This window comes from Zosterops lateralis (assembly GCF_965231275.1).
Source record: "Zosterops lateralis genome assembly, chromosome: 2".
In the NCBI taxonomy this organism is placed as follows: Eukaryota; Metazoa; Chordata; class Aves; order Passeriformes; family Zosteropidae; genus Zosterops; species Zosterops lateralis.
The window spans coordinates 111,511,879-111,529,106 of record NC_139763.1 but is presented as its reverse complement, the minus strand read 5'-3'; the positions used below and the strand labels follow the sequence as shown (position 1 = coordinate 111,529,106).

General features: G+C 38.3%; 1 protein-coding gene across 6 annotated transcripts in view; it reads left to right on the top strand.

Moving 5' to 3' along the window:
* ROBO2 (roundabout guidance receptor 2) overlaps positions 1 to 17,228 on the top strand; it is a 445,348-nt gene that overhangs the window by 391,835 nt on the left and 36,285 nt on the right. For all 6 annotated transcript variants that reach the window (XM_083855698.1, XM_083855697.1, XM_083855695.1 and 3 more), the window contains 4 exons: positions 2,363 to 2,405; positions 3,981 to 4,108; positions 8,436 to 8,717; positions 13,416 to 13,572. In XM_083855698.1, coding sequence (XP_083711824.1) covers positions 2,363 to 2,405; positions 3,981 to 4,108; positions 8,436 to 8,717; positions 13,416 to 13,572 — 610 coding nt within the window. The remainder of the gene's footprint in view (positions 1 to 2,362; positions 2,406 to 3,980; positions 4,109 to 8,435; positions 8,718 to 13,415; positions 13,573 to 17,228) is intronic.

Below are 17,228 nucleotides of genomic sequence, written 5' to 3'. Positions count from 1 at the left end.
GGACACGCAGAAGAAAAAGGAGCAAATTCTGTGATCCTTGTTTTTTTTCTCAACAATCTCCTTTACCACAGCCAACCTGCAGCAATTATGGCTCTGGCAAAGAGATTTGTGTGTCATGTCTTCTTGATGGAGTTCTCATGGCATGCCTGGGAGTTTTTCCACACCTGCCTGCACAGAAAATAAAGTGTTTCAGGCAAACATTGCTGAAATCTCCTGCAAGCTCCTTGATCTTAGCTTTGCTTTATAAAGGTACACAAGGATATAAATATTTTGTAGACTACAAATATTGTTGTGGGATTTTTTTCTCCATATGCCATGCACACTTAAAAGCTCACATACCTGTACATGCTATACAAATGACAACAAAATTACCTCAAAATAATTTCTGGTAGATGGTGGTTTAAACAAGAGCATTAATCCCAGCAGTTTTCAGAAAATGTCTTTTACTGCAATTCCTTAGATCTGTAAACTTTATTTATAAGGGTTGTTATCAAACAAGCCTCTATTTCTCGTTTTTCTTATTTTTGTCACCTTGACAAAGGCAGAAAGTTGGAGAAATCAAGTATTAAATTTGGAGGAGAGAGGGAGAAAGGAAACAGCATCTAATGGATTATTGACCAAGATACTTGGAAACAAAGCCAGGCAGTACCCACATCTTTGCATAATCACAAATGATATGCACAGCACTTCAGATTATTCACTTTTAAGCAACGAGTGGTAGTCATTTGACAGCCTGTTAGATACCACGTGAATGAGAGTAGCATTGCCTCTAAATGAATTACCCACAGTGTTTTACCACGTCTTGTTTTTCAAAGCAGACCCTTTATTTAGTACTTTCCATACTTGCATTTTGATTTTCTTTTCATTAATTGGTTTGATTACACCCTTTCAAAATTCAGCTATTAACCATTTTGATGTGACATATGACTGCAGTGATTTTCTGATATTGGTATTAGTCTGCTGTGCAGTGAAGGGTAATTAATCACCCTACTATTCTTCCAGCAGAGCTTCCAGAGGGGCTGGTTTAGTCCCCTTTGCAGAATGTACACTGTGGAATTACCCTAGGAGTTAATAAAGTAATAAGGATTCTCTAAGGTATCAGAAGAGTTTTCCCAGTGGCTTTATGTCATTGCTTATTTTTTTAATGAACACAGAATTTCCATTGGCTGTAATAATTTTGTCTGATTGGAATAGTGTATAATAGAAAGCCTGATCCTGAGTTAGTGTAGTTTGGACTAATACTTGGAAAATCTTGCAAATACTCTGGGACCTGTAATTTAATAATGAGAGCACCTGTCTTTGCAAAGGTAAATAGTCTTTCCAAATGAATGTCTATTTTAAATCAAGCTGGTCACAAACTCTTCCATTCCTCACTGAAATTCAAACCCTCATCCAGTCAGGGGCTTGTAAGGGTGCAGGTGTCCAGGACATTGGTATAATTTAATAGTCTGTCTTATCTATGCCTGACGATAAATAATAGGGTACTGCCACTGAGAACCAGAGTAGTCTGTTGGCCTTGATTCAAAATGTTTTTTCAGTGTTTCAGAAAAGATCATCAAATGTTGTCAATTAGCATATCACCAGTACTGTGGGCTTACCTGTATTGCCCTGAAATGTAATCCTGTTAATAAGATAGATAAGGGGGAGGCTGTTTTTTGTCAAACACCCATGAATGGAGACATAAAAACAGTTGTCTCCCTCTGATTATGTCCTTGGCATCCCCCATGGATGGAAGACTAGAAACACTTTTTCTTCCTGGTGACACTGGCATAGATATGCATTTATGTGTGGGTGCTAGTTCTTAAACTGTACTTCTAATGGAAAAGGTGCAGCTGGATGCTTTTTTCCATCCCTTCAGCTGTAATAGAGCTGCCACCTCTTTGTGTTTGTCCTGGGAAATGACATATTTGCGTGGTGACATTATATTACTGCATTACGACATGATGTTATTAACTCGCTGGTGCAATGTCATTATGTACTGAAGCAGAAGCATGCCAAGAAAACAATTTCATCACATGGCTCAGACTTGCAATGCAAAGTCACATGAAGGGGCCTGTGGTGAGTTCAGGCCTTTTGCCCGTGTGGCTGCTTTGCCTTGAGAGGTGCAGAGCAATCAGTAATGTGGTGTCAATGAGCAATGTGCAGTGAAATCCTAAATGAACTGTAGCCCCAATGAGCTTGAGACTCTTCTTATCATTTCTGTACTTTATTATGGGATGATGCCAAGAGACCTCCGACCTGAGGACACTGAGCAGTTTGAATTGTTACTTTTAATTATTACTAATTGATTTTTCCCTGTCTTATATGTGTGTACGTGTGTGTGTATGTTTGTTTTGTTTTGTTTTTTCCAACCAAACCGCAGTCACCTTCCAAAGAGGAGATGGAGGACTAATGAGCAATGGAAGGTATGTTTCTTTGTATAAAGGTCTTTCCACTGTGTTTGTTTTTAAAATAAGGGATCTGAGAAATGCTATAGGTGATGCACTTGGGCCATATCCCATCACTGGGAAGACTGATAGCACTAGGAGGAGTTAAGTAGCTTACCACAAGGTTTAATGACCTATCTGTTGTGCACTTTGGGAGAAGCAAGCCCAGATGTTTCATATCTCCCAGATGTCCTGGAAGAAATGAGTAGTAAATATCACAAAGAATGTGTTCATTTGTTACTGGGATGTTTATTGCATTAATTCGACATTAGCAAATGAAGTTGCTGTTGTTTAAGACTCCTTATTGGCTCCTCCTAAATTGCTGTGAGTGAACAATTACACTTAATCGATCACAAAATAAATGATTCATGGATGATGAATAGGCTGTAGATTGATAGGACTGGATTCCACAACTTTGGCTACTCAATTGAAATTGATAAAAGCTGATAACGGGCCCATATATCCTCATCTATTTTCCCTTTGCCAATATGGAGATTGTAATTAGGCCCTGGTAATAACTTCCAATCTCCTGTTTAATCAATATTTTAGCAAAAAGAGATTAGGCCTAATGAGAGCGAGTAGATGTGGCAAGAAGGCGGCTGGGTCGTCTTATTGCCGTTTCCATGGAAACGGATGTTTCTCTTAGGGATTGTTCCAGGCAGGGGTCTATAATGCTCAATGATCGGAGATGTTGCTCCAACTTCAGGAGTGCTTTAATAACCCGGGAAAACTGCAGAACTGCGGACGGCTTTTTGTTTTCCTTCGAGAGAAAAGGGCGTCTGCAGCAAATTATTTGCTTCCCCTGCTGAACACAAATACAAACAATCCACCTGCCTTGCTGCATTCCTGTTTGTCCTGGGGTGAGAGGGACACGAGTGTGCCTTCCCTTTCACCACACTCCCTGTTTAACGCTGCTCTGGAAGCTGGGAATTACAGGGATGTAAAAAGCCAGGCAGTAGTGGCACACAGAGATAGCCGTGGACTTTCCATTAATCCTCCTCGAACCTGTTTGCCTCTAAACCATCCCAGAGTGCTCAAAGAAAGAGTTACCAGCCTGCAGATGACAGGCATGCATTTGGGATGCAAGGGAAGGAAGAAATAGTAGCCCAAAGTCCTGGAAATGGCTGATATGGAGCAATCAGTTTGAGTGATGGCTCCCTCGAGGTGGTAATTTATCATTCAGCCCTGGCGTAGGATCCCGTGCTGGTGCTGCCTAACTCCTGTTTCACACAGACAACGGGGTTCATTTGGATTCTGGCACAGTCACCACGGGTGCCTAGTCCTACTTCTACTGACAAAGTTGATTTGTATATAACCTTAATTAACTGTTCAAGGTCTTTAAATCATCAAAGGCTATACAATTGTAATTTGAAATAAAGTCTCCTAAACTCTTAGTTACTTATAGCTTTAGAAGAACAGTAATATGCCCTCTTCCATCACTACTTACCTCACAGATATTGTAATTTTATATATATATATATATATGTATGTATGTATGTATATGTATTTGTATTTGTATTTGTGTGTATATCTCTTTTTCTTATTCTGCTTCAGTCGACCAGGTCTGTTGAATGCCAGTGACCCCAGTTATCCTTGGCTTGCAGACTCTTGGCCTGCCACAAGTCTGCCAGTAAATAACAGCACCAGTGGACCCAATGATCTTGGGAATTTTGGTCGTGGAGGTAGGTTTCCTTTTATTATGTCACCCAATATCATAAAATAGGCTTCCATTAGTTAACATCTATGATGAGTGCTGTAGAATATTTTTATCATTATAGTTCTTTCTACGTGTTTATTTCTTTCTATATTTGATTGAAAATTGACTTTAAAATGTTCCTTTTGCTTTGTCTCTTTTTACTTCTTTAAAATGTTGGTCTAGTTGGTAATTTGCCCCACAGTGGTGAGACAGGGTTTGTTTAAGATGTCAAGAGAAATGTATTTGTGCCTCAACCTCATTTCCTTTTGTATGGAGGTCAGCAATGTGCTGTGCAGGGCAGTATAGCCAGGGATGGAGAATGTCCATAAGAGCAGAGGAGAACTCTGGAGGTGCAGGAAAGATGTTCCTTCAGCAAAAGAACACAAGAACTTGGTTACTGTCACCTTACCCATCCCCTTCGTGCTCTCAGTTTCAACCAGAATCTGTGAAGAAAACCTCAAAGGTCTTAAGCCTTAAACTTTCTTTTTCATTGAAGGAAAGGGTACATAACAGGGAACTATTTAGATCTTTTACAGATTTGTTTTCATTTTGACTTGAGAAAGCACCTTTGGGGAAAGGAGGTAAAGATGTATTGTTACAATGATGGATCTTTAGAGGGGTTATTTCCTTTCAGACATTTAACTCAAATGGGAATTTTAAGATGTAGGATTGGGATTTTTAAAATTCATAGTAATATTCACATCTCTCTAATACTTCCTTGGTTTCTGTGATAACACAGGTAATTCTGCATGCTGGTCAGGAGAAGGCTTCATAATGTGAATGAGTATATAAAAGTTTTAAAGACATAGATAAATAAAAATCAAGAAAACCTATAAATCAGAAATGCATTAAAATGCAAGGAAAACCTATAAAACCATCAAGCTGGTAAATATGAAAATAATTCCGTTTTGGACTGTACCAGAATCTGCTTCTGAAGACCATCCCTCATGCTGGTTATACATTCCCATGAAAAGCCTCTTGCCTGTGGTTTGGCTACTGTGACTTAAAATTACAACAACATGCACTATATTTATTTTCTGTATAAAAATGTTATGAAGTTCTTGTCAAAGATATTTAAAAGTAAGCAAAACTTTTGATAATATTTACAAGGCAACTGAATTTCTTCCAGCTTCTTTGTTGTGAGTATCTTGAAAATAAAACCCTTCAGTAATTTTCCATCTTTTCTTAAGCCCACAAAATACAGAAAAATTACCATTTTCTTTTAGAATTTGTCTCTATATGACTGGAATTGGAAACTTTTTTTTTAATCTTTTGCCTCAGTGTGCATGAGGCATAGGTCCAAATTCATGCAAGAGATACAACAGTTACACTTCAAAATTCAGCTGCTTAATTCTACCCATGATCCTTACAGTTGAGCTAGAACTTCTCTTCTGGGTGGTTTGGGATTACGTATCCCTATCTGTTTTAGCACTGAGATTAGATGTTTCTGCATTAAAGATGGGTTAGAAGTATTTTAACATGTAGAAATGGAATATTAACTATATGGATAGAACTTGAGCCCCCTTTACTGGTTAAAAGGTGTGTGATAACATTAAAGTTCTGTAAGAATTTAAAAAAAGAGTAGGGTGGCATCAGTCACCCTGGAAATTCAGAAGCTGAGGCAGGAAGTCCTAAAATTTCCCTTAAGAGTGAGATCCACTGTCCTGGACAGGCATTTGAGAACAGGACTGTGAGTGGGGAGCACATATGAGTCTTGGAGTGTAAGGCCACAAAATGGTGTTGCATCTCAAAGGCAGCAAGGAAGAGCTTCCCTGCACAACTATTTCAGCACTGTTTCATTTATCTCAAGAGTTACAAACAAAATTTGGATTTAGTAGAGTTTTGGGGGAAAGTTTCCAGTGGGAAATGCATTCTTCATTTTTGGCCTGGAATGTACAGTGTGGTGTTTTTGCAATGACAGCTTGCCAGGAAAATCACACTTGACTTTTGCTTGGTGACTATGGCACTTTGTAAAATCTCTGCTTAATAGCTCTTTGAGTGCTTAAATGTATACATCTCACTGGGGTCAAAAAAAGTAATCCATGCTTGTACTGAAAATTCCCAGAATGTCTGGAGAACCTCAGCTTATCAGTAAACATGACTGAAAGTCCTTCGCTGGTGGGGAGCTATGCAACTTCCCTTTCAAGTATGTGCACATGAATAGTTCTCCATTTTGAAATGACTGTACAGAGATGATACCTCTTCAATTGCCAGAAATATGCTCTAAAAGACAGATGCATGTCTGAGTACTTCAGAGATGAGCATTTTGCTAGTTTTTACTTCCTTCAAATCCAACACAGACATGTTGAGCTGGATTTACTTCACTTTATACATCAACAACAGAATTTATTTACTAAATTCCAAGCCATTATACTTTGACGGAACCGATTGTGGAAAGGAGAAATGTTCATATTGTGGATGAAATGCAAGAAGGATAGGACTGCACTTGTCTCTCACATCTCATGCTGTATTTGCACATAGATGCGTTTTTGTTTGTGTACTGCCCCTGGCAGGCACATTGCATATGTGCAGATACTAACAACATGACTTTGAAATATGCGCTGTAGTTTGCATTAATTGTAATTTTTTTGCACTTGCAATTTATCTGCAGATATAAGTTAATACAATTAAGGTCTTTTAAATACTTGATTGTGCCCATTTCCCTGCTGTATGCAAAACCAGATCATGCTGATAGACCCAAATTTAATCTCTCTTTCTGCAGTGTCTCTGCTGAGCATTTGTTATTGCCATATTTATTGTTAATATTATGTTGCTGCCCTGAGACTGAAGATGTTATTAGAGTCCTTGTTAAAAAAATTCACTGTAGCACACCTGAATGCAAAAGAAAATAGTTCTGTGATCTAAATGTTCATCCAGGAAAAAAAACTAAACTAAACTAAACCTGAAAAATATCAATGGAAGTAAACAAAAAATACCAAATTAGTGTGAGGAGACCATGGTGTCACATCCCATTGCTGGATAAGTCTTTGAGACAGTGAGAGAACAAATGTACATCTTGAGGTTGCACAAAACCCACATCTGAGTTTGGAACTGAGCTTAAACCCTTGAAAGGTTTAAAGAAAGGTGCAAGAATCATCTTTTCTTTCTGGGGCTTAAGGTACATAAAAATGGCTGTGATCCCAAGAGTGGGATCTGAGCATCCTCACTATGGGAGTATGCATTATCTCAAGTATGATCTAACAGTTGGAACCTGTATCTGCCATCTGGCTGTAGAAAGAAAATGGCATATAAATGAAGGATTTTTTAAAGAAGTACATCCTGGAATTGATTCAATCCTTCAGAGTCTAAATAAATTGTAAAAATAGTAGCATTTGATATATTGACCTCTGAGAGAGCAGGAAGGAGGGTTATCTGCTGAGATGTGGTTCTCCTTGGGACATCATGCCAGTCATCATTAGGTTCTTCACACTTCACTGGTCTCAGTTTCTGGATCTAGTATTCCACCAGCAAAGGTCACTTCAGTGTTTTGTAAGGAGAGAGACTGCCAATCTAACTGATTAAAGATACAAATTGCAGTGTGGGATAGGATTCAAAATATAGAGAAAATTCAGGAGATATTTAGTTAAATATGCTGTAATGGTTTTCAGGCAAATGTACTGGAGTTTTTTACCAAATTGTTCTCCATTATCAATATAGCTTCACCATTTTGATGGACTGATCACCTAAATCCTTTCAGGATATCAGATTTTCTTTCAGATATCAGGAAAAACTTGCTTTTGTCAGGTTTTTTTTTTTTGTTTTTTTTTTTTGTTTTTTTTTTTTTTTTGTCGAAAAGAAATGTACTGGCTAATGTCAAAAGGAAAATTAGATAAGCTGATGCAAAAAACTTCAAGGAAATCAAGGTGATGCCCTTAAAAATTACTTTGAGAGTTTTATCTACATGTTTGCCAGGCAAGTTCCCTCTGTGATTTGTAAATTCTTTCATCATGTCCCTGAAGCCCAGACAGTTTCATTGGTTCTGACACAGAGTGAACGATTGAAAACATTCTTCAGTAGAGAAACATTCCAAACTTCACTTTCACAGTTGAAGGTATGAGGGAGAAAAAAAAAAAAAAAAAAAAAAAAAAAAAAAAAAAAAAAAGATGGTTTTAGGCAGTGAGACGTGAAGGACAAGTGGTAGGCCTGTCACGGCTGCTGATAGCTTGGCCATGGTTGTACATCATCTTCCCTTCGTTGGCTCATGGACCTGTCTCAGCTGAAATGCAAACGTGCAAAACGACACATTTATTTCTCAGCTTAAAACTCAGTACTTTCAGGCTTCCCATGCATCAATGATTTGTTTCATTCCACAGATGTGCTGCCACCAGTGCCAGGGCAAGGAGATAAAACTGCCACCATGCTTTCTGATGGGGCCATTTACAGCAGCATCGACTTCACCACCAAAACCAGCTACAACAGCTCCAGCCAAATAACTCAGGCCACGCCATATGCCACTACCCAGATCCTGCATTCCAACAGCATCCACGAGCTGGCTGTCGACTTACCAGATCCACAGTGGAAAAGCTCAATTCAGCAAAAAAATGACCTCATGGGATTTGGTTACTCTCTCCCAGACCAAGGCAAAGGCAACAATGGTAATTACAGCTCTTATTTTCCAGAGCTTTTGTGTACTGTATCATCTGTGCATGAATTAGAAAATTCTTTTTAGCTCTGTGAGACACTGTTTGTGTTGATCTGAACTAATGCTCGCACACCTTGCATGCATGCTGAACCTCACCTGATCACAAAACACATTGCACTGTGCTTTTAATGCTCTTTGTCCTGTGCTGGTCACCAAGCCATCTGCCTTCCATTAGGCTAGGGTAGGTGTACCTTTAAAAATAACCAAGTTAAAACCTGCCACCCCACCCCATCTGCCCTTGACGTGCTAACTGCATGTGTCGCATGTGCTTGTGCTGTTGACTAATCCCACGATGCCACTGTGACCTCTGCCGTTTAACCCTTAGCCTTGCTTTACATCCCTGACTACCGGGTGGCTGAGGGACTGGCTAATAGATTGCCACACAACCAGTCACAGGATTTCAGCACCACCAGCTCCCACAACAGCTCCGAAAGGAGTGGCAGCCTGTCAGGTTGGTTCCATCGCCGTGCACAGGGGAGCGAGGGACGGAGGGGTGTTGGCCAGGGAGGCAGAGCACCTCCCAGGCACCAGTTGAGGATAACCATGAGAGTTGCTGCCCATCAGCAAACAATGCCACATGGGACTCTGCTGGAACAAAAAAGCCTTCTGCACAACCTGCTTGGAGATAATTGGAAAGTCCTTCCATGTGGTGCTTGTCATCTTGTCATATCCTTTCCCTGACACCATTTCTGGAACAAATATATTTCTGCATCCATCCTCAGTTTATAGGTCTCCCCACACTGAACTTCATTAGGAGACTATTATTTTTGTTGAGTTGTTAACAGATCCCCCACTCCCACAAGCTGCTTCTGAATGCTGTTCCTCAGTGAAGCAGCTTGCAAATAGTTGTAGGGCCCTGAAAGGCGACTGGGATTTCAATAAATTGTGCCAAGTCTGCATACAAACAGGATGTAAATTTTATGTGTGTGCTGCATGTTCTATTGGAAACATGATGCATTTTCATCAGATGAAAATGATCATAGTAAATGTGGTTGTGTATTATATCTGAACACACCTTTTCTCTTGATTTCTTTAATTTTGCTTACTTGTTGCTTATGTTATGTATAGCTGTCTTTTTTTTTCTCAAGACAAAAACTGAAAAGGCAGCAGTTAAGTTTAAAATCTGTGATTTCACCTAGCTGAAATATGAGAGCACTGAAAGGACTTACTTTTGATATTCAGAATATACCCACAGCCTTTTGAATTTCCACTTTGAGCTGAAGCAGGCCTCCCACTTACAGACCAAACCTAGAAATGGCTTCTTTATGTCAGTTTAAATGGCTATTCAAATTGAATCTTGGGATAAGAAGCCTATAATCATTGGCCCATGACTCAAATAGCCAAATGTGTTTGCAAGTCTTGTGTTCTCAAGGAGGAGCATTAGCTGATTTGACTGAGACCAAAAAATAGGCTTTATGGTATTGTCAGAGAGGTATCTGGAAGCTGAGTTCATTAAATACGTGAAGAAAAGTTCTTGTTCCTTGCATGTGAGATATATTGACAAGTAGCTTAGGAAATCAGCTTGCTCCCCAGGCTGCATGAAAATGCAGAAATTGATGTGCTGAGGTACATATATGTCAGGTATCAGAGGACAATATCACACTTTAGATATGTTGACAGCTAAGGCTGCCTAAGAATTTTCTCAGAAAATAGGAAGTGTCACTGGAAGATGCCCATTGATCAAAGGCTGGACTTCCATCAAATGTTTCAAACGCAACGTATTCTGTGCAGTGTTTCTCAGTCAGAAGTGAATTTTCTGATGACACTAGGAAATTTTGGGTTATAGTCAATCTTTCTATGGCCAGGGCACTCTTGTTGTGATGAAGGCAGCTCACAACTAGATGCCCCAGTGCTCAGATGAGTGTCAGATTACTGGACTGCAGAGTCAGTATTTTGCCCTCCCTTGCCCACTAATTATGCCTTTGATACAGGATAATTATGTTGGTAATGCATGAGAAACTGGGGGAGACCTTCAAATAGGCTGATAATTAGAGCATCACTGGAGTCAGAGACCAGCTTTGATGATGTAGTCCCCATCAGGGTGAGCAGGGATTTGTTCTCTCACTTCCTTGGTTAGTACTTTAACTACTACTTATTATTCTGACTAAGTTTCTGTCTCTCTTACATGAATATCATGAGAATTCCTATCCCACTGTGGAATGGAAAACAGCTAAAACCTCGACTGCTTTATGATGCAGGGAAATTTTGTAGCTATAGTTTGCACAGATTATGTCTGTACTAGGATCAGCAGCCCAACTGGCAAATTCTTTCTCCAGCACTTGATTCACCTAGAGATTTAAACAATATAATTGAATTTCAGTGTGAGGCGACATTGAAGCATCAAGCATTGTTGCTATGGGGAAACAAGGCTTTGGTGCATCAGTTTTCAAACACAAATCAGGCTGTCCCACCAGTCTGACAGCAGAGCAACTCTGCCATGGGGACAGAAATCTTCTGCCCAACTGTACAGTGTAGGCTGCTTTCTCTACCAGTAATGACCTTGGAGTTCTCTCATTTCTTCATCTAAACAAGTCCCTTGTCTCTCTGCTTCACTCCTTCTAATATCTCCATTATCTCTAATTTCTCTCTTTGAAACCCCAAAAATCCACGTGACTCCCATACTAGCACTCCACACATCCAACCTAGATTTTACCAGTCTCCTAAGATTATCAAGATGCTACACTTCCAAAATCTTCCTCTCCACCTCAACTAATCTCTAAACTGAAGTTGTTCTTTGCATTTCCCTTCTCTGTGTATTCCTGGTTTAAATCCTCCTGCAACGCATGCATGTGCTTTTCTCCTAAAGCCACCCCTCCTGCCTTAGTTCTTGTTGGCTCCTACTCCTGCTGACTTTTAAAAAAATTCCCCATGTCCCACAAATTAAAATTAACCTACATCCTTTGCACTGTTCAGTGACCCTATTTCTAACTCCACTTTTTTTGCCTTACTTGTGCTTTGAAAGCTTCATTTTCCCTCTAGAGGGTTAATGTATTTGTTCCTCTATCTCCACTGTCACTGGGGTTTCTTTTCACTGGTCAAAATGTTCTTTCCCTTTTCAAGAAAGCTGCCCTCTCTGCCAGGCTACAAACGGTAGGAAGAGCCTGTTTTCCATCCTAACAGAAGTAATATCAGCTCAGTTCACACATAGTGAATGACAGGATCTTGGCTGGACTCACTATAAATACTCCAAAACAAGGAAGGAAGAGCTTTGGTCTGGAATTGAGTAGTGGAAAACAAAGTCTTGCTTGAGATGAGCTGCCAGCCAGGTCGATTAGAAACATTGCTGGGCTTGTTGCCTGCCTCTAGCAGGCAGAACAGGAGGTGAAAAGAAAAGTCTTGGCTACTTCTGAATCACAGAATCCCGTTTTTCCTCCCTCACTATTTGTTTCTGTTTTCATCCAGCTGATGTTTGGAAGTAACAGAAGAAAGCCTCCATCTCACAGATAAAAAGTCCCACGATAGGAGCTTGTCTCTGCTCCTAGAATTGCACCTCCTTCTGTGTGCCTAAAGTTAGAGCCATGGCAAAGAGGGAGTGCCTGCCAGTGCACACCGTGCCACCCTCCCTGGTCAGTCAGTTGTGACTTTCTTGATTCATTGATTCATTTTACGTGAGGGTTTTTTTGGCTGATCCTTATAAATCATCAGGAGACATCGGTGGGTGAGATGGATTAGACTGTGCTTTCTGCAACAGGCCAGGGATCAGTGAGAACAGCTGGGTACCCCACTGAAAGGGGGCATCTGACAAACCATTCCTCCACCCAACCAAGAGTTTGAAAGCCACAACAAAACTCCAAATAATAGATGGATCCCCAAGCAGTCAGGGGATTCAAAATGTTGAGCCATTCTTCCTCTTCCTGACAAGAAAAAGAAGTCAGGACAAACTAAAAGAAGCAAAGCGAGTGGGATGAGAGCTTTCTCTGTGAGATCACTCTCCCACAAATGGAACTGTCTCAGGAGAAGTGGATGCAAGGACAATAAGAGAAGAGCAGAGGGTTTAACCAAAATGCATTGCACATTTCATTTCTACCTTATCCATTAGAACTGTATATCAGAAATAGGACCTCTTCTCCTTAGTGACACAAGGTATTTGAATCCTGTGAAACAGTCAGTCCTAAAACATTGCATGTGACTTCCTGCTCTTTTAAAAAAACAGAAATTAGGAAATTCCTATCAACAAAACCCTGTTTCTTTTCTTTTGACAATTTATTCTTGAAAGTTCTTGACTCCAGTGACCATTTTTTGGATGGTGTCCTTTATCTCTGTGTTTTCCACAGAAAGTGATTATGCAAAATTGTCTTATAATTACACTGGATTCTGACATTTGAAATAATTTGCTATGTTTCATTATATTTCTTATACAGGAAAACCTTATTTTCCTTGTTTTTGCACTACTGTGCTGCAAATGTACAGAGGTTTAAAAATAAGTGATTTTCAGTAAATACTCGGATTATTTTCCCATGCCATTCTATTATTACTTTAAACCTTGTGGCAGCGTTAGCACATTGATGTTGATTCTGCTGAGATATAAATACATCTTCTTTTTTGGGGCATGTGCTCTGGAATCAGAATTCTGTCAAAGAAATGTAAATAGCTGGCTTTTTTTCCTCACTTTATAGCTCTAACGTTTTATTTTTCTTTTTTGGATTCACAGGTGGCAAAGGAGGGAAAAAGAAGAAGAACAAAAATACTGCCAAGCCCCAGAAAAATAATGGTTCAACCTGGGCCAGTGTTCCCCTCCCACCCCCTCCTGTGCAGCCACTTCCAGGCACAGAGCTGGAGCACTATGGGGTGGATCAGCAAGAAGCAGGGTAATTTTTTATTATTTTTCTTTTGAAGAAAAATCTGTGATTTGCAGAAATGAGTCCTTTTCTATTTTTTTTTAATTTTGCTAAGAGACAATATTATTCTGTTTTGTTTAAAAAAAAAATAAAGAGAGAACACATTATCCTGTAGACTTATTCAAGGCTGTGGAGGAGGAATGTTTGAATAGCTCCTCTGGATAGTGACTGAAGATGGAAACAAAAGTGACCTTGCTTCATCATCCTGTAGGGCTTCAGTGCTTTCTCATGCTGAGAAGTATATCACTTCACAGGTAGCTTAATTGAATTCTGGGTTTGCATGCAGCTGATGGGACTCAGAGTGAGTAAGGATGACATAGTCTGGTTCTGTGCATTTTTTTTCCGCTTTGATGTTTAAAAATATTAGAGCCAACAGAACAAAAAAAAAACTCCACCAAATTGGATTGATTTTTGAAGATCAACCAATGGAAAATAATCTTCTCATCGGCTTTTAGAAGAAATTTCACAGTCGAGGAAGGCATGCCAATTATAGGCTTTTTTATTATTATTCAAACAACTTTCAAGTTTCTGAAACCTTCCACATAATTTTGCGTAGCTCAGACTTGTTCTCAAGGACATGGAATCACACAAGAAGTGCTAAATGAGAGGAAAGAGACATTTCCTACACAGACAACAATTAAAAAATGATTTTTATAAAGTGTAATTATGTGATATACCAGGTTATCAAACTCTGGAGGTAAATCAGAGTATATAAAAACATAGTTAGCTGTGGGTAGCTCTGTTGGAGCCTTTGAGAATAATTGTTCTTTCAGGGACAAGTTTCTGTCTGTTTCAATACATGGATTAATCAATATCTCCTAAGGATTAAACATTTTTGAGAATACATTGTAATAGCTTTACTGAATAAAAATATTTCAAGTGTTATCTCAATTGTAACTGTGAGTTGATCATTACTACTTTCATAATTAAAGTTAGAAAAATTCCATATTGTTCCAGTTTATACCAACTCCTTTGACTCTTAAAATTAGCAATAAATGACTGTTAGTCAGGGAAGTTCTTTTTAAAATTAAGGCCCATTCAGGCTGTAGAGTTAGAATTTCGAAATAATGGAAATCAATAACTTTACTGATTGTGAGTTTTGTTTAAATCTCAAGGCAAAAAGTTCATATAATCATTGTTTTCTGTATTCTGTTATAAGAGGCTAAAATAAATTTAAATTTGTTTCACCATATAATAATTTTGTCTTTATCAGTTTATATCCTTAAAACACATGTGCGGCCCTTTCACTAAAACAATTATGCAATAGAAGGCAAACCACTTGGATTTTCTTCAGAAAAATGAAATAGCATTAAAGGTAAATGGAAATACCTTATGGAGAAATCCCTTGTGACACAGGGCTTGACTCCTCAGTTGCATGAAGCACCTGTAATTTAGCTGGAAGGAGTGATGTTGGTCACCAAGACAGCGTTGGTTATTTAAGGAGAAGGTAACCACCAGCCTCCAGGTTCACAACCATTCAGACTTAGTTTTTCCTCTGATTATGTTTTGAATTACTCTTCTCTGGTTTTTGTAATGTCTCATTAGCATTGGGGATAGCAAGGCTTGTAACATGCATTTTACCAAACACAGAAAAAATATGAAGGCTTGACTTAGAGTCTCAGTCTGGAGCTACAGTAATTTGCAACCACCTTTGATGAGGACTGAATCTGCAATGCTCAGACTTTCTCAGGATAGTTCCAATACTAATGGTGCTTCTGTATTTAGGAGTTGATCTTGTGTTTCTGTGCTTTTCACCATTGTAAAAGGGAAACAATCATAGACAGCGTTCCTTATGTTGCCTTTAACACTGACATACTGGGTTAAAAAGAAAAAAAAAGCCACATTTCCACATTTTTTGAACTCTTTTGTTCTTCTTGGTTTGTTTATATTTACTCTACCTGTGACAAGTTCAAAGTGTTTTAATTTTAGAATTAGTTACATGCAGCTGTAATTATATTGTGAATTACAACTGAAAAATGAGCTTCCAGTCAGAAAAACTGAACACATTAATGAAATTCTCACAATATGATACAAAATACAAACGTTTAGGGCAATAAAACAACAAGGATGGCATCTTTGTGTCTTCGTATTACAATTAATTATCACCAAAAAACTCAAAAACACCTGGTTTTGCTTGCTAGAGATTAGCACTAATGGCCTTGTAAGTATTCGTGGACTTCTAAGTTGCAAAAGATAATCCAAAATAGCAAATGATATTTTAAAAAACCCACCTAAATTTAATATATCACATAAAAAATAGACTTAGTTTTCTGTATCATCTTCACAGAGGCACTAAGGTTGGCATTTGCCTTCATTTTTCCATAAGCTGCAGAAGGAAAAGTGAATACCTTAGTCCAACTAGCCCTGTTATATAATATGGTAGAGCTTTGGGGCTCTCTTAGACTCCTGTTTAACCTCAGCAAAGAGCCTATTTGTGCCAATTGAGTTTCTCTTTTCCTGTAGTAGCTCCTAAAATGACAGGCTCCCTTTTTCACCCTTTTCAGAGAAGATGATTTTGCTTGATTTTATGCAAACTTGACAGTAAAGAAATGCTTGTTTCTTTATTATTTCATTATTTTTTATTATTTTATTATTATATTTTTATTATTTTAATAAATAATATTATTTATTATTTCGATAAATTTTAGTTTGATTTTTCACCAATAATATGCATTATTTTGACCCAACCCAATAAAGACAGACAGCATACTGTTATCTGGTTATTTCTATTTCTTGCTATTGATTACACCTCAAAATGGAATATTAGTTGCTGAATGTCAATATATTTGATACTTATTGTCTGTCTTTATGAAAAGTTAAGGAAGTAGTACCTTTTACTTCAAAAAGTCCTTTCTGGTGAGTTCCAGGGATGGAAGCTTCATTTGTTGCAACAATATATGTGAGGAAACACAGTTTTACAGAATGAGCCCTATATCTATTACCTTTATTTTATATTTGGAAGGAAGAAATCCATTAGTGTAATGAATCAGGCTTTTTAATAGTAAAACATTACTATGGAAGTGCTGACAATACAATAAAACTCACTGGAAAAATAGACACTCATGTTTGTTAACCAGAACTTAATAGGGTCTTAATTATAATGGAATTACAATCGGAGGTTGCTAATGAAGTTAAGGCACTTAGATTTCAATGAGGGTACTTGAAAAAAGTTGCATTTTCATCACATTGGATTTACTCAGAAGATGAAAAAGGACATGGATTTGGCCAGTAATCATTATGGTGGTACCAGGTACCAGATGTTTCTATAACTGTATCACTTATGTGACATAAGTGATAAGTAGTTACCATGTCGTCTGTTAGGTTTGCTTTTTTATTATTATTATTTTTTTATTATTATTTTTTTTTTCTTTGTTGGTTTTGGGTTTTTTTTTAGTTTGGTTTTTTTTTTCTCTAAAGTGTTATTTTGGTTTTTGTGGGGCTTTTTTTCTAAAGTGAAGGTTAGGGCTTGTGGCTTTTCAGATACCTTGCAGTAAGAAGAAGACAAAGGTTCCTGAAATCTTGAATCTCAAATGTCCTGAACTTCAGGCTTAGGCTGCTTTCCACTTCAAACAAAATTTGGGTAAAGATAGAGTACTTGTGCAGAAACTTTTCACTAAGAAGCCTCT